The sequence below is a fragment of the Elephantulus edwardii genome, unplaced genomic scaffold (assembly GCF_000299155.1).
Source record: "Elephantulus edwardii isolate Elephantulus edwardi_28Jun2011 unplaced genomic scaffold, EleEdw1.0 scaffold00113, whole genome shotgun sequence".
In the NCBI taxonomy this organism is placed as follows: domain Eukaryota; kingdom Metazoa; phylum Chordata; class Mammalia; order Macroscelidea; family Macroscelididae; genus Elephantulus; species Elephantulus edwardii.
Genome location: NW_006399863.1, coordinates 9,942,332 through 9,955,435, shown reverse-complemented (window position 1 = coordinate 9,955,435; position 13,104 = coordinate 9,942,332). Strand labels below are relative to the sequence as shown.

Below are 13,104 nucleotides of genomic sequence, written 5' to 3'. Positions count from 1 at the left end.
GGGGTCTATGAAGCTCCTGGGCTGTGGTGGCCACCTTACCCACCATGCAAATAGTATGTGGAGCCCTAGTGAGAGGACCAGTCAGTGTTGCCTCTTTACTAGATTTAAAATGAGCCATCTCAGAGGCTGACAGAGGAGACCTCATTACTACCAAGAGGAAGCTGAAGGAGGGTGCATCCTTTGGACTCAGAGTCCCTGCACTGAGGACCTCTTAAACCTTGCGGAGGGTGCGCTGAGCCACACAGAGAGAGAGCTGAGTCTGTGGGAGGGAGGCTTTCTCTTAGGCACCTGCTGTAGAGCTAAAGAGCTTCGTAACACTTGCCCAAGAAGGACAGAGGCCAGTGCAGTGTCCTAAGTCCTTCCTGATCCAGAAGTGCAACCCATTACTCCTCTAATAAACCTCATAATCATGAGTGTGGTTTGTGTATTCTGTGCCATCATCGCAATCAATTATGAAACTCAGCAAAGAAATACAGAATGGTACAAGTGTCAGATTTGTGAATAAGACTGAAATATGCAGGTATACTTGATCTGCGCCTCAGAGAGATCGGCCACGGCCTCATGTTGATGGTGATTCTGTCTTTTCTCCCTTAAGAGAGTTCACTGAGGAAGTGAAACATGCCATCAGGCCCTTTTTACAGCCACCCAAGTCACTAAACGCCACGCCATAAACTTGCCTTCTCTGGAAAGATACTCAAGTCTCTATGTTCCCAGATGAGAATGTGAATGTGACAGATGAAAATGGCCTCTTTTCTACCTCCCCACCCCAGGACTTCTCAAGGCAAGGTACCCGGGTGAGAGCCTAGATCTTGAATAGTGACCACAATTACCCAGCACCTCTAGGCCCTCAATACAGGGCAAAATCTAGTGCCCGGGAATTTGCACCAAGAACTGGGGTTCAAGAATTCTAAGTAAAAAAGACAAATACTGAATAACACAGCTGTTATAAAATAGGACTGACATGGGGGGGTGGGGGAGAATAGGAAGAGTGAATAGATAATGACCACTGAATTGGAACAGACGAGGGGAAGAACGGTCCAAAAAGAATATATGGATGATAATAATCTGAGGTAAGACGTACATTGCAAAATGGACTGGGGGATCAACAATGAATGAATTAAAGTGTTTTTTTTTTTAAAAAAAAAACACACACACACAAGAAAAACCCCACCCAATCCTAAGTCAAGCCCACCCCTGCAGTAGCGTCCACATGGAAAGCTGGGGTCTGGAGAATGGGAGCAGGAGGTGGCTGAGGCCTGGTCCTCAGAACCAGGGGAACAAGGAAGCAACAGGAAGCTGTTGTCTCAAGGCACATATTCCTGGCTGCCCCAGCCTCCTCTTCCTGGAGGAGAGTTCTAGCACCAGGACTCTGGGGTCCTGGACACCTGTAGTGGCTGCTCAGGATGTGGGGTCTCACCCCAGGCACTATGTCCCAGGGAACCATGGGAGTCAGTTGGGAAGAACCACCATGGATGCCTACAAGGGTCTAAAAGCTCATGACTGAATGAAGACATGTCACAAAGAGCAAGCAACAACTAAAATTATTCTACTCAGAACCACCCACCTCTGCCTGTCGCCCTCATCCCAGTCACCTTGACTGGGCAGGCTGGGATCATCTGGCTCTCAATCAGACAGAGGAGGGGAAAAGAAACACTTTAAAAATAGCTGAAGCCTGGTGAGCACTTGCCATGTGCCAGGCGCAGTGCCAAGTGTCTGCTGGGCGTGCTCTACCTCATGTAATCTCCTGAAAGAGGGCCAGCATCTCCCGGTGTGACTGGAGGAAAAGGCTCCATGGGGGTCAGGCCGCACACCCGGGGTCACAGCCCAGGCTGGGCACAGGCGGGGTTCAGACTTAAGTCGGCAGAAATAAAAAGCCAGCCTCTGAACCACAGCTGGGTTTCCCCCCTTCAGAATGAGGAGGTCGTGAGAGGCAAGTGGAGAAGCCTACTTGGTCCCAAAACTCGGGGTTACATCAAAACCAAACGCAGCAAGCCCTGAGAACTCAGGAGCTGATACTGTTTTTCAGTTTCATTGAATTACCTAGGACTCTGCGTTCTTCCCCTCCCACCCGAGCCCGCACAACCTGCCTTCCCAATTGCATAATGGGCCCTCAGATGTTTGGAGGGAGGCAAGGAGAAGAGGAGGGCGGAATAAATGCATCTTTGCTACTGCAAATTTGCTATTTAAAAGTGGTCCGAAAATTGCCTCTGCGGTTGCGGAAGTTGGTCATTTGGGTGGCTGGGGTTCGGAAGGGTAGGTCCTATGCCTGAGGGCAGATCCCAGGACACCGACAACAGGAGCGGGTCAGAACCCACAGGGATAAATGCAGAGAGGCGAGCAGCCAGGATGTGACAGGGGACAAGTGAAGCGCTGACCCTGGAAAACACCAACACAAGCCAACAGCTCTCAGAGACCCACGGGGTCCTAGGTCTGGCCGTTCAGGAGCCCTGGGGTGGCACTGCGCTCCCAGTAAGTGGGCCTTTCCAGCCTGCTCCAGCTTTGAGGTTGCTGTGAGAACACCCAGGGGCCTGGCCACCCAGCCAGGGGCATGAGCTTCCATCCTTCATGGGCCATCTGCAAAGCCGAGAACGTGCCCCAGCCACAGCCCTGATATCCCTCCTCGTGCACCATTCTGCCAAGAATAGAGGGAAAATGGAACCCATTATTCTCCTTCTGAATGTCTGGGAAATGGCTTTTGCTTTTCAACATGAAATGTGCCTAAAAATAAGCTATGCATTTCAACCAGCAGTTGAAAATAGCTCCACGCAGTGAACAGAGCTCTGTGCGGAGTGGGCTCAAGGACGGCCTTCGTTCCCAGAATGATGCCGGGGGGCCCCACAGCTCCCCCATCGCCCTGGGGAGGGTGTTCCCAGGCCAGAGGGGCTGCTGCGCGCGCCCAGGGCTGCCCTGGGCATGTCGGCTGTGGGGCTGCCCCGCTACCTTTTGACTACCATGCCGAATGAAAGGGGCAGGAGACCAGGAATTCTGGCTTCCTAAAAAAATTCCCAATAAGGCTTCAGGAGGTGAGGCCCAGCATGGAGGCGGGGCAGGAGAGGATAGAGGCACATCGGATCTGTGAGCCTCTGGGGTGCCCGAGCCACCCAGCCAGGCACCAAACCCCTCACCAGATATTACCTCAGAGCCTGGAGACCCGGAGCAGGTAAGGCAAGAATGTACACTAATGATAAGAGAAGAACAGTATGTTGTTACTTAAGGCAAAAGGGCTTGTTGTTATTTACCATCAAGAACCCAAAGACTGACAGGCCAAATAGCATTTTTTATAAACCAGCTTCTGTTAGAAACCTAGATGTGGCCCAATTTAGTGGGAGTACGGCCTGGCTGTGAGAATGGCTTCTCCCACCTGCCTACCATGCTAAGGACACACCCGAGGACAGCCCCATCCTTGGCCACCTTCTTGCTGCTGGACCAGCTTCCTTCCCGGGCTCACTCCTGAAGCAGGTTCTACTGCAGTGATTCTCAAACTGGGGGCACGTCTGTGTCCCTGGGGGGGAGGGAATGTCTAGAGATGTTATTGGTTGTAACAACTGAGGAAGTGGAGTGGGGTGCTACTGGCATCCAGTGAATAGAGACCAAGGATGCGGCTGACCATCCTCAGATGCACAGGACCGTGTTCATCACACAGAATTATGCAGCCCCAAACAGGACAGCCCATGCTGAGAACCCTCCAGTGTGTGGACAGAGCTAGAGGGGGGCAGAGACTTGGGACCTCAAGGGCTCCAGTCACCAGCTATTATCTCAGCGCCACGGAAGTCCGTGAGCAGGAAGGGTGAGAACACAGGCCAGCTTCCCTTCAGACCTCAGGAGGAAGTCCAACCACCAAACAGTATTTTGAAAACAAGTTCTCCTCTTGACCAAGGAATCCAAAGATGAGAGAAGCTCCTAGAAGGGTACACCACGAGATATGCCTATGTGGGTGTCTGCCCGAGTATCAAAGATGCTTATGACAGATAAAGACAAAGCCCTGTTGTTATGTGCCACTGAATCAGAGCTATCTCACAGCTGACCCTCCAGCAGGTTTCAAGCAGTAAATGACACAGGAGCTGACTGCCCACCTTTCTCTTATGGAGCAGCTGGTGGATTAGAACCGTGTGCCTCAGAGTTGGCAGTGCAGCTCTTTACCACTAAGTCACCAGAGCTCCTCGACTGAAGAATGATTTTATGGCTAAGTAGGCACTTCACCGTTTAGCACAACTCACTCACATTATTTATGGGGTCCTCAGACAGAGCCTGTGGGGGTTTTCAAGGCCCTCTCAGGAGTAGTTAGAAAGAATGAGTGCTTCAGCCAGGACCACACAACCAGAGTTCAAGCCTAGTTCTCTGACCCCAGGACCACATCCTTTCCCCCATGTGAATCCCAGGGGGTGATGCTCAGTGGGCAAAGCTGTGAGGACAACTCAGTGAGGGCCTGAGGTGGTATGAGAGTGAATGGGTGCTTGGGGAAGGGGGTTGAGGAGGGGGTGGAGATCCAATCTGCTGGAGCCAAAGAAAGCCCCAGAGTGGATGCAGACTTCCCGGCTCTATTCTGGGCTCCAGCCCTGACTGCTAGGGGCTCTGGACGAGACACTTCCTGTTGTTCAGGCCTGATGTTCTTGTCTGAGGGAGGCCATGCTGCCTCTGAGGACCAGAAGGGAGGGATGTCAACAGGTGCTAAAACCCTTGGAGTTCCACTATCTTCAGCTTTCTGCTCATTTCAGCGGAAATACTAACACCTTATTCAATGTGACTGTGGCCGTTGCCAATTTCTCCCCCAAAACAGTCATTACAAAAAAAAAAATTTAAAAATGTCATCAAATATTTAAATTCAGGAACTTCGAATGCCCTCTACCAACAAAGGTCCTAAAAATGGTTCTAAGGTTTGTGGCTAAGGAACTTCCTCCTCTCTGTGGCTTTGGGGGAAAAAGGAAGTAAAGAGCCTCATGGCCTTTCCTCATTTGTTCCAGCTGTGCCGCCAGGCCGGGCAATCTAGGGCTGGTATGAGAAAGCTCTTTCGGTCTCTCATTTCCCAACAACATGTCATGGAAATACTCCCCACACCTTGGCGCTCCGCGTCAACTTTACCAGTCTCATGATGTCTTACTTGTTCATTCCAGATTTAAAACGAGGTCCACAAATGTAAAAGCATTGTTTGAGAGATGACACAATCTTACCAATCTTCCTCCCCTGAACAGCCTAGCCTAGGCTCTAGACCTCTACTGTGTTGGAGCCCACAGCTGTCCATGTCACTCGGCCTCAGTCACAAGGCCAGGGCACTCCTGCCACCTACCAGGTTCCCAGTGGAGCTGGCCACCGTGGCTGGGGGCCTCCTCACTTTCCCTTCACCACATTCGGCCACATCAAAGTTACTCTTCCAAACCATTACCTGTGGAGATCAAGAAGTACACAGAATCAGAAGAAATGCCCTCATCAGTCTACTTCACCCACAAAGTGGCCTAGAGGTCCCCTCCAAAGACAGCGGTCTGACCCAGCACTCTAACTCTAGGACTCTCCACAGGTTTAAGAAGGGGCAGGCCTCTTTGATGGGGTTGGTCCCTCTGCTTGGCGTGCCCAGAGCCCTAAGTTACACATGCCTGTCTCCCCCTCAGTAGCAACTTCTGAGAAAAGCCTTCCTTGGTCATCCCAATACATTTATCATGTTGTACTGTGGAGTAGCTGACCCTCCAGTGGGTTTTCAGAGGCAGTTAATCACGTGGGGAGGAGGCTGCCCATCCTTCTCCAGTGGAGCAGCTGGTGGATTTGAACTGTGTGCCTTCAAGATGGCGGTGCAGCTTCTTGCCAATAGGCCACCAGTGCTCTTGACATTTTATCATAGCCCCAATTTCTTTCCTTCGTAGCACTGGAGTTGGGAGTTATTTAATCTATTTTCTTTTACTTATCATATGTCTTCTCTACTACGAGAAGCTCCTGAAGGTGGTGGTCTAGTCCATGACACTGAGAAGTAGTTGAGACAGACTCCAGGTTAAACCACCAGGGAAAAGATCCTGGTTCCACCCTTTTAAACTGTGTGACCCTAGGCAAGTTTCTTCATCTGAGAAAACGGATGGTCTTTTTAATAGCATCACATCACAAGACTTCTCTAACAAAATCTCTGAGAGACACGCCTTGGTGGAACAAGTGATGACTGTTGACAACATGCCACTGTGTCCTTCCAGGGCTGCATTCAAGATGGCCAGCGGGAGCCTTAGAACAGGAACTGTGGAGTGTGACCGGAGTTCAGCTGAGGCCACAGAAACCCTGCACATCCGCATAAGAAGAAAATTTGGTGTTGCTCGGCAGGCACAGCCCTTCGGGACGTAGCCAGGACCTAGTCCCTCAGGAAGTTCCTCCGCACCCTCATCAACTCCACTGTTTTCTGCTCCCTGAGGGGTGAGAACTGCGGTCCCTCATTCTTTGCCTTTGCAGGAAGAATGTCGGTACACATTTTATTTCTAGGGTCTGTGTGACGTGTATCTCTGACTGCAGAATAAATGCCTAGGAGTGGAATGATTCCTAGCATGTGGCAACAGATAACGCCAAGCATCCTTCCAAAAAAGACTCTCAGAGCAGACGTTAAAATGGCAGCCAGGGAGCTGCCTGAGGAAGGGCCAGAGTGGGCGGAAGCCTAACTTTCTACCAGGCTCCCTCGTGTGCTACGTGCATTTCTTTTACCGTGATTTTCTGTGTGAATTTACTGTACTAGTTTCCTTAGTAGTCTTAGCAATGAGCCAGGTCTCTATATACAGGGAAAGCTCAGGGGTACCCTCTGCCTTCCTTTCCCTGACTGGTTAATTCAGGAACTGGTATAGAAAGGTAACTTGGCTCTAAGAGCCTCAAGCCACCCTCTCCCATACTGTCAGAGAATTAAACCCAAAGCAGGCAATTTGGGGCTAGAGCTGGGCTCACTACAGAGCCAACAGACCTGTGCTGGGGGGAGGAGACAGAGCTGTGACCCGGCACAGAGGGAAGGACACTCTCAGCTGGACCGCAGGGTCAGGGTGCCCAGCCCAGGAGAGGGATCCTCAGTGCTTGGCAGTCTGGGCCGAAGGTGCTAGGATACAAAGGGTGATAAAGGGATGAGGGATGTGGCCTCTCATGTTGAAAATGCTGCCCCTCAGCCAGAGCACAGAGCCTGGATGAGAGGGAGGCAGATGATGGAGAAAAGACTCAGAGGCTCAGCTCGAGTCCAGTGGGCCCTGACCAGTCTGTCATCTGCGGAGACTCAGAATCTACAGAATAGGGTCACAGACTGCCTGTGAGGAATGAGAGGTGTCCCGGGTGAAGTCACTTCATCAAACCTGTAATCACTGCAGTCAGGGGCCTGTCAGCCGAGTACGAGTCAGAGTGATCCGATCAACGAGCAACCGATCTGAACACTGTCCCATCCCGTGCCTTCCTCATTATCACCGACACACGTGAGTCTATGCTGCGGTCACTGACTACATCAGTCCACCTCGTTGAGGGTCTTCTCTTTCACTGACCCTCCACCTTTCCAAGCATAACGCCACCTTCCAAGGAATAGCTTCTAGAAACATGCCTGAAGTACGTGAGACAAAGCTTCACTATCCTTGCCACCAAGAAAACTCTGGCTGTACTTTTTCCAAGACAGATTTTGTTCTTTTGGCCGTCCATGGGCTATTCAGTACTCTTCCCCAACACCCACTCAAAGGCATCAATTATTCTTCTGTCATCCTGATTTATGATCGAGTTCTCAGAAGAGCAACAAATGATTGGAAGTAGATAGTTTGAATGAGATGCACCTTACTCTTCAAACTGACATCATTGTGCTTCAGGATTTTGAAGACATCACTTCAGAAAATTCTTTGATCATTATGTTATTGTTGTATAACAGCGAGTTGGAATCAACCCACAGCTGACCCTCCAGCAGGTTTTCAGAGGCAGTTAATTGCACGAGAGGACACTGGCCATCTTTCTCTTGTGGAGAAGCTGGTGGATTCAAACTGTGTGTCTTCAGGATTGTAGCACAGCTTCTTGCCACTAGGCCACCAGAGCATTATACTATCACTATTATTTAATCATTCATTGTAATCAGGGGGGAAAGTTCTAAAAAAAACCCTTTTCTAAAAAAGCTTTTAAAAAGTCTCCATCACAATAATAGCCTCAGACTCCGCCTATTCTAACCTGCAGGTTTGAGCAGTGAGGCATTTGAGCTGCTTCCCTGGGGGTCAGCACCTGCCGGGCCCTGCTCTGAAGAGGCGAGGGCTCGAGGTCAGGGTAACCTCACTTGGAGCCTCATTAGGGTCTTCCAGCTTGTGGAAAGCTACTCAAGGCCACACTGGTCAAGTCAGTCCCATCCCAGAGATGGCCCGGGCCTCTGTTTTGTGTGATCAGACCATTCTTTCTTTACTTACTTGTTCATCAGAACCTCCAGAAGCAAAATACTCCCCCGTCCTTGAAAAGGCAACAGTGGTGGCTGCTCCCTGACAAAAGAGGCAAAAAAGAACAAACACCAAAGGTCACTCTAGGTTCTCTGAAAGGAAAAGAAAACTAGACGCTCTTGAATGAAAGCAGCAGCAGGATAAAGGGCCTGAGGACCTCGTGCCACCTCAGTCCTCCCTTGCCCTCCCTTGCCTCTTGCCAAGGTCCCTGCGTGTGGCAAGGCCCCAGAGCCATGGCTGAGACTTCTATTCCTAAGCACCACTCATGAAACAAAGGCCAAGGGTGGGCAGAGATGAATGAAGGGGATAGTCCATGTGGGTAGCCCTGTCAGGCCAGTATCATTGTCCCATTTTCCCAGTAGGAATCAGGGGTCAGACAGGTTCAGACTTAGCACAGACTACACCACTGGGCTTAGGACTCTGTCCCTGTGTCTCAGGGCCATGCTCTTCCCCAACGCCATCCTGCTTCTGAGCAGAGAAGTGGGGAGCTCCACGGAGACGCCAAGAGCAGGGGACACAGGTGACAGAGAGGCCAGACCAGAGCAAGGAGAAACACCTGCTCAGGTGAGTGTCTTGGAACATCCCTCTAATATACACACCATCTTCCTTGTGCTAGGGCCTTGGGAGGGCTGAAAGTCTACATGACCATCTGAGGGGGATGCTGGGCCCATGCCAGGCAGTACCCAGCACTGTGAGGGACAGTGAGCATGGCCAGGCAGGGATGGGATCGTCCCCACGTGCTGAAATCCTTTCTGGAAAGATGCACAGAGCAAGTACGGCTTTAGCAGAGATACTACAAACCAACTTTCCTCACAGTCACTTTTATGATGGCTGGTACCTAGCATTTCCCAAGCAAAGCCAGACAGAAGAGACTGATCCCCCGACGAAGGTGGCACCAGCACAGAGAGAGCATCACAGATCACAGCTGCTGGCGGGAGGCGTCCCAGTGGCAGAGCTAAAGCTGAGCCATGAACGAGAGGAACTCTGGGAAGTAGATTCCACTCAATTCCGGAAAATACCAGGTAAGCTGGGGCTAGAAAAGGGATCCAGAGGAAAGTTCAGAAGTCCTAGAAGAGATGTGAGCTACCTACCACCTGAGGTCAGGATCAAGGGGCAGGACAGAAGGTGCCCATGGACACTTCCTAATCCATCCATAACCCCCCCTGTGGGAAATGCCCATACTGAGGTTTAAGTGAGTACAATATCAGCTACCACCAAGCGCCTGTCCTGCGCGAATCCACTTCATCCTCTGAGGACGGATCTAATTGTGAATTTACTCTTCGAGAATGATATGCCCAAGAAGGGGGAGCACAGCCCCAAAGGAACTGGGACAGCTCCCAGCCTGTACCTGTCACCTGCCTTCTCTGCACAGGGCGTCACAGGGCGTGTCCCCACCCGCATCAGCAGCCCCAGAATTCCTATGTTGCTGTTAAACAGGATTAAACAGATCCACTCTTGCCCGTGGGAACAGTGTCCAACATCAGTGAGTGTGAAATGCTAAATGCAAGACACCTGGGCTGTGTGCCCTCCATCTGACTTAATGCTGGCCCGTGGGTGGGACGGGGCAGGGCTGTGTGTCACTCAGATATGCCTCCAGCAGCACTTTTTAAAGGGTTAAGAGGACTCTCAGGAGGGGCACAATGTCAGGAAACTTCTACTTAATTCTCTAAAGTCCCTGTAATTTTCCACACTTTGAATTTATTTTTTTTAAAAAAAAACAATGACTACATGACACTGCTACACTAACATAAAAAGAAAACCACAAAACTATTTTCATTTTGAGGAAAAGCAAAGAGGGAAGAGAGAAAAGAGAAGGAAACCGGTACATGGAGCGCCAATAAAGAGGAGTGCTCTGCCTGCCCTGCGCTCGCTGAATAATGGAGGGTTTCCAGGAAGCCACAGCAAGCAAGTGACCAAACAAACGCCTGAGGGTCAAGCTCCTTTCCTGTCATCACTCAGCCACCAGATGCCAGGAAAGAACAGGCTGGAGGCAGAGAACAGCAGAGCAGCTGGGGCAGTGGCAAAGCTCACTGAAGAAGGTGGACGGGGAGCCCTGCCAGCAAGAGGGGCTTCAGCCTGAGACTCCGGCATCTCCGGAATGAAGCAAGCCAGGTGTTCTGTGGGGGGAAGCTGGGGAAGTGAGGCCTCAGCCCTTCCAAGCAGGCCCGGTCACACGGGGAGGCCTGGATGGTTCCCACACTTCTCCCTTGGCATTCCTGGAGAGCGTGGCCTTCCACATGGGCTCGTCTGGGGCACATGCAAGAGGACAGCTGGCCCTGCGCTCTAGTGAGGCCACAGCCCACGGGTCAGGAACACAGATGGGATGTGTCACTCTGAATGCTTCAGACTCCCTGAGGATCACGGCCCTAACCCCTCGGTGTGGCCTTCGAGGTGCCCGTCATCAGCGTGCCAGCTGCAGAGGACGGCTCACTGCTTGTCACTGCTGTGTCACAGGAACGGTCTCTTCTTCCTCCCTGTTCTCACTGCGTGAGGCTCCTCACACAGAGCTCTTAATTCAGTTATTTTCAGCCTTTCTTGGTTTTAAACAAATTTATTTAAAGCCACAGATTTGCCTCTGATTACCACCTTAATAGACCCCACAAGTTTCTAATATGTGCTATTTTCACTGTCATCAACTTCAAATCTTTTGCTGTTTGCACTGGGGCTTCCTCCATAACCCACTCAACATTCAGGAGTGTGTTCTCAAGTTTCCAAACCCTGGTGGCTGGGAGAGGGAGAGAGTCTTTTCTCATTGGCAGTGACCAAACTGATACCTGTCCTCTGAGATGAGGCTATCCCCATGGTGGCTAATTCCCTTCATCTCATTCTTCACTCTTGCTGCTTTCAGGACACTAGCTCAGAGCAGAGGCTCTGCCAAGTTGCTTCTTCCCAGAGGCAAGCCCCAGGGACGCTTGCAGTAACCGAGTGTGACTCTGGACAGACATGAGCCCTGCTCCCTGTCTGGGCATCATCATATGGCCAGTGCCCGCCTGCCAGAGCCCTAGGCACCATCCCCCCCAGGCCAGGTCCATAGCGGGGACGCTCAATAGGCCCCACCAGGCACCATGTACTTCCCACGATGGAACAATCTATCTTTTGTGTGAACTCAAGCTTCATTAAGGAGGAGCTCTGATGGCCTAGTGGTAAGGAGCTGCGTTACCATCGCAAAGGTATGGGTTTGAATCCACCAGCTGCTCCGCTGAAGAAAAATGGGCAAACTCCTCCTGTGTAATTAAATTGCCTCTGAAAAGCCACTGGAAGGTCAGCTGTGAGTTGGTTCTTACTCAATGGTACACAACAGTATCATTATCCTTGAGCCGCCCAAATGCAGCCAGTCTCCCACCCCACCTGGCCCTGGCTAGCCCCACACCCAGTCACTGCAGCACATGCCATCTCTCTCCAACCACCCTCCGTCCCAGGTAACCCTTACTGGCTGCTCTCTACACCTACACAGCACGGTTGGGGAAGAAAAACAAATGAGCCCAAGGTGACCGGTCTCCACCAACTCCTGGCCACGCTCACTCCACTGCCCTCAGCATTGTTCAGACCTCTCCGCTGTCCACCACACGTCCCTCTCACCCATGGAGGTCCCTGCACAACAGAATTCTGACCATGGTCAATTCTGATCCCTCTGGCAAAGACCAGCAAGACCCAGCCGGGGTCCCCCACACTACTGCCACCTTGTAAGGGTTTGACATACCCTCTCATTGACTCAACACGCACAGACTGCCATGAACAAACAGGAGTGCTACATCACATGCTCCGAGTCAGGGGTGAAGAAGAGGCATGAATGAGTGAGACTCTGCCAAGCACGCTGAGCGTCTATAGTGTGCCCAGCATGGCATCTGGGGGGCTGGGGTTGTGTCAGTGACCCACAGGGCCAGCATAATACACCAGTGGACGAAGGAGCGGCCTCTGCGGCACTGCTGCCCAGGAACACCGAGGCTGAGGTTACCCACGGCCAGGCCTCAAGCCTGCTCTGAGCGCAGGGGCGGAGGGACAGGGTGGCCTCTCCTGAGAGGGGGCCTCAGAGGGGACTGAAGCGTTGTCCTTCTGTGCCTTCTCATCTCTCCCAGGAGAGGCCTAACCACCCAAACTAGACACAGAGCTCCTGAGCATCTAATTCATTCTCTAAAATGAAATAAACAGACAAGAGCTGCAGTGCTCTCGACATGGAAGCAGGAGGAGGGGAGGCACGTTTTGAGTGTATCCATCCACCTGAGCGCCTCCCTCCCAGGGGGCAGACGGCACACCCCCACCCTTCTGGCCCACTTCTGCCCCCCTTCCTGGAGGGGCCCCCTTTTGTTGTCACTTCTCTAGCTCCAGCCTCAGCCCCGCAGGGCCCTGTGCTCAGCCGACACCTGTGGGTCCTGCCCACTTTCTGGCCGAGCTTCAGCGCTCGCCCCGTGTATAGACTCTGGCTCTGCAGAGCGGTGACCCACGGTGCTGAGGACTGACTGGCCACGTTGGAACCGCGTGCCCATCCGTCCCCGTGCCACTCAAGCCGCTCAGAAGTGGCACGCACACCAACTGCACAGCCATAAACACCAGACTTAACTCCCCGCCCACACTCCACCCACCACACTCTCCCAAATAGCTCCAGGGGACCAAAACCAAAGGCGCATGGCGCGCTAGGATGTTTCAGAAAACACAGAAAATAAATCTGTATTTCTAGTATGGTGCCCCCCACGCCTGCCATAGAGACTGTGAG

The 13,104-nt window shown here is 51.9% G+C and overlaps 1 protein-coding gene across 1 annotated transcript in view; it reads right to left on the bottom strand.

Moving 5' to 3' along the window:
• Window positions 1-13,104, bottom strand: part of POC1A (POC1 centriolar protein A) — a 64,883-nt gene that overhangs the window by 35,222 nt on the left and 16,557 nt on the right. Inside the window, exons 7-8 of the mRNA XM_006892256.1 lie at window positions 8,367-8,435; window positions 5,285-5,380 (exon numbers count right to left, since the gene is read on the bottom strand). Of these exons, the coding sequence (XP_006892318.1) occupies window positions 5,285-5,380; window positions 8,367-8,435 (165 nt within the window). The remainder of the gene's footprint in view (window positions 1-5,284; window positions 5,381-8,366; window positions 8,436-13,104) is intronic.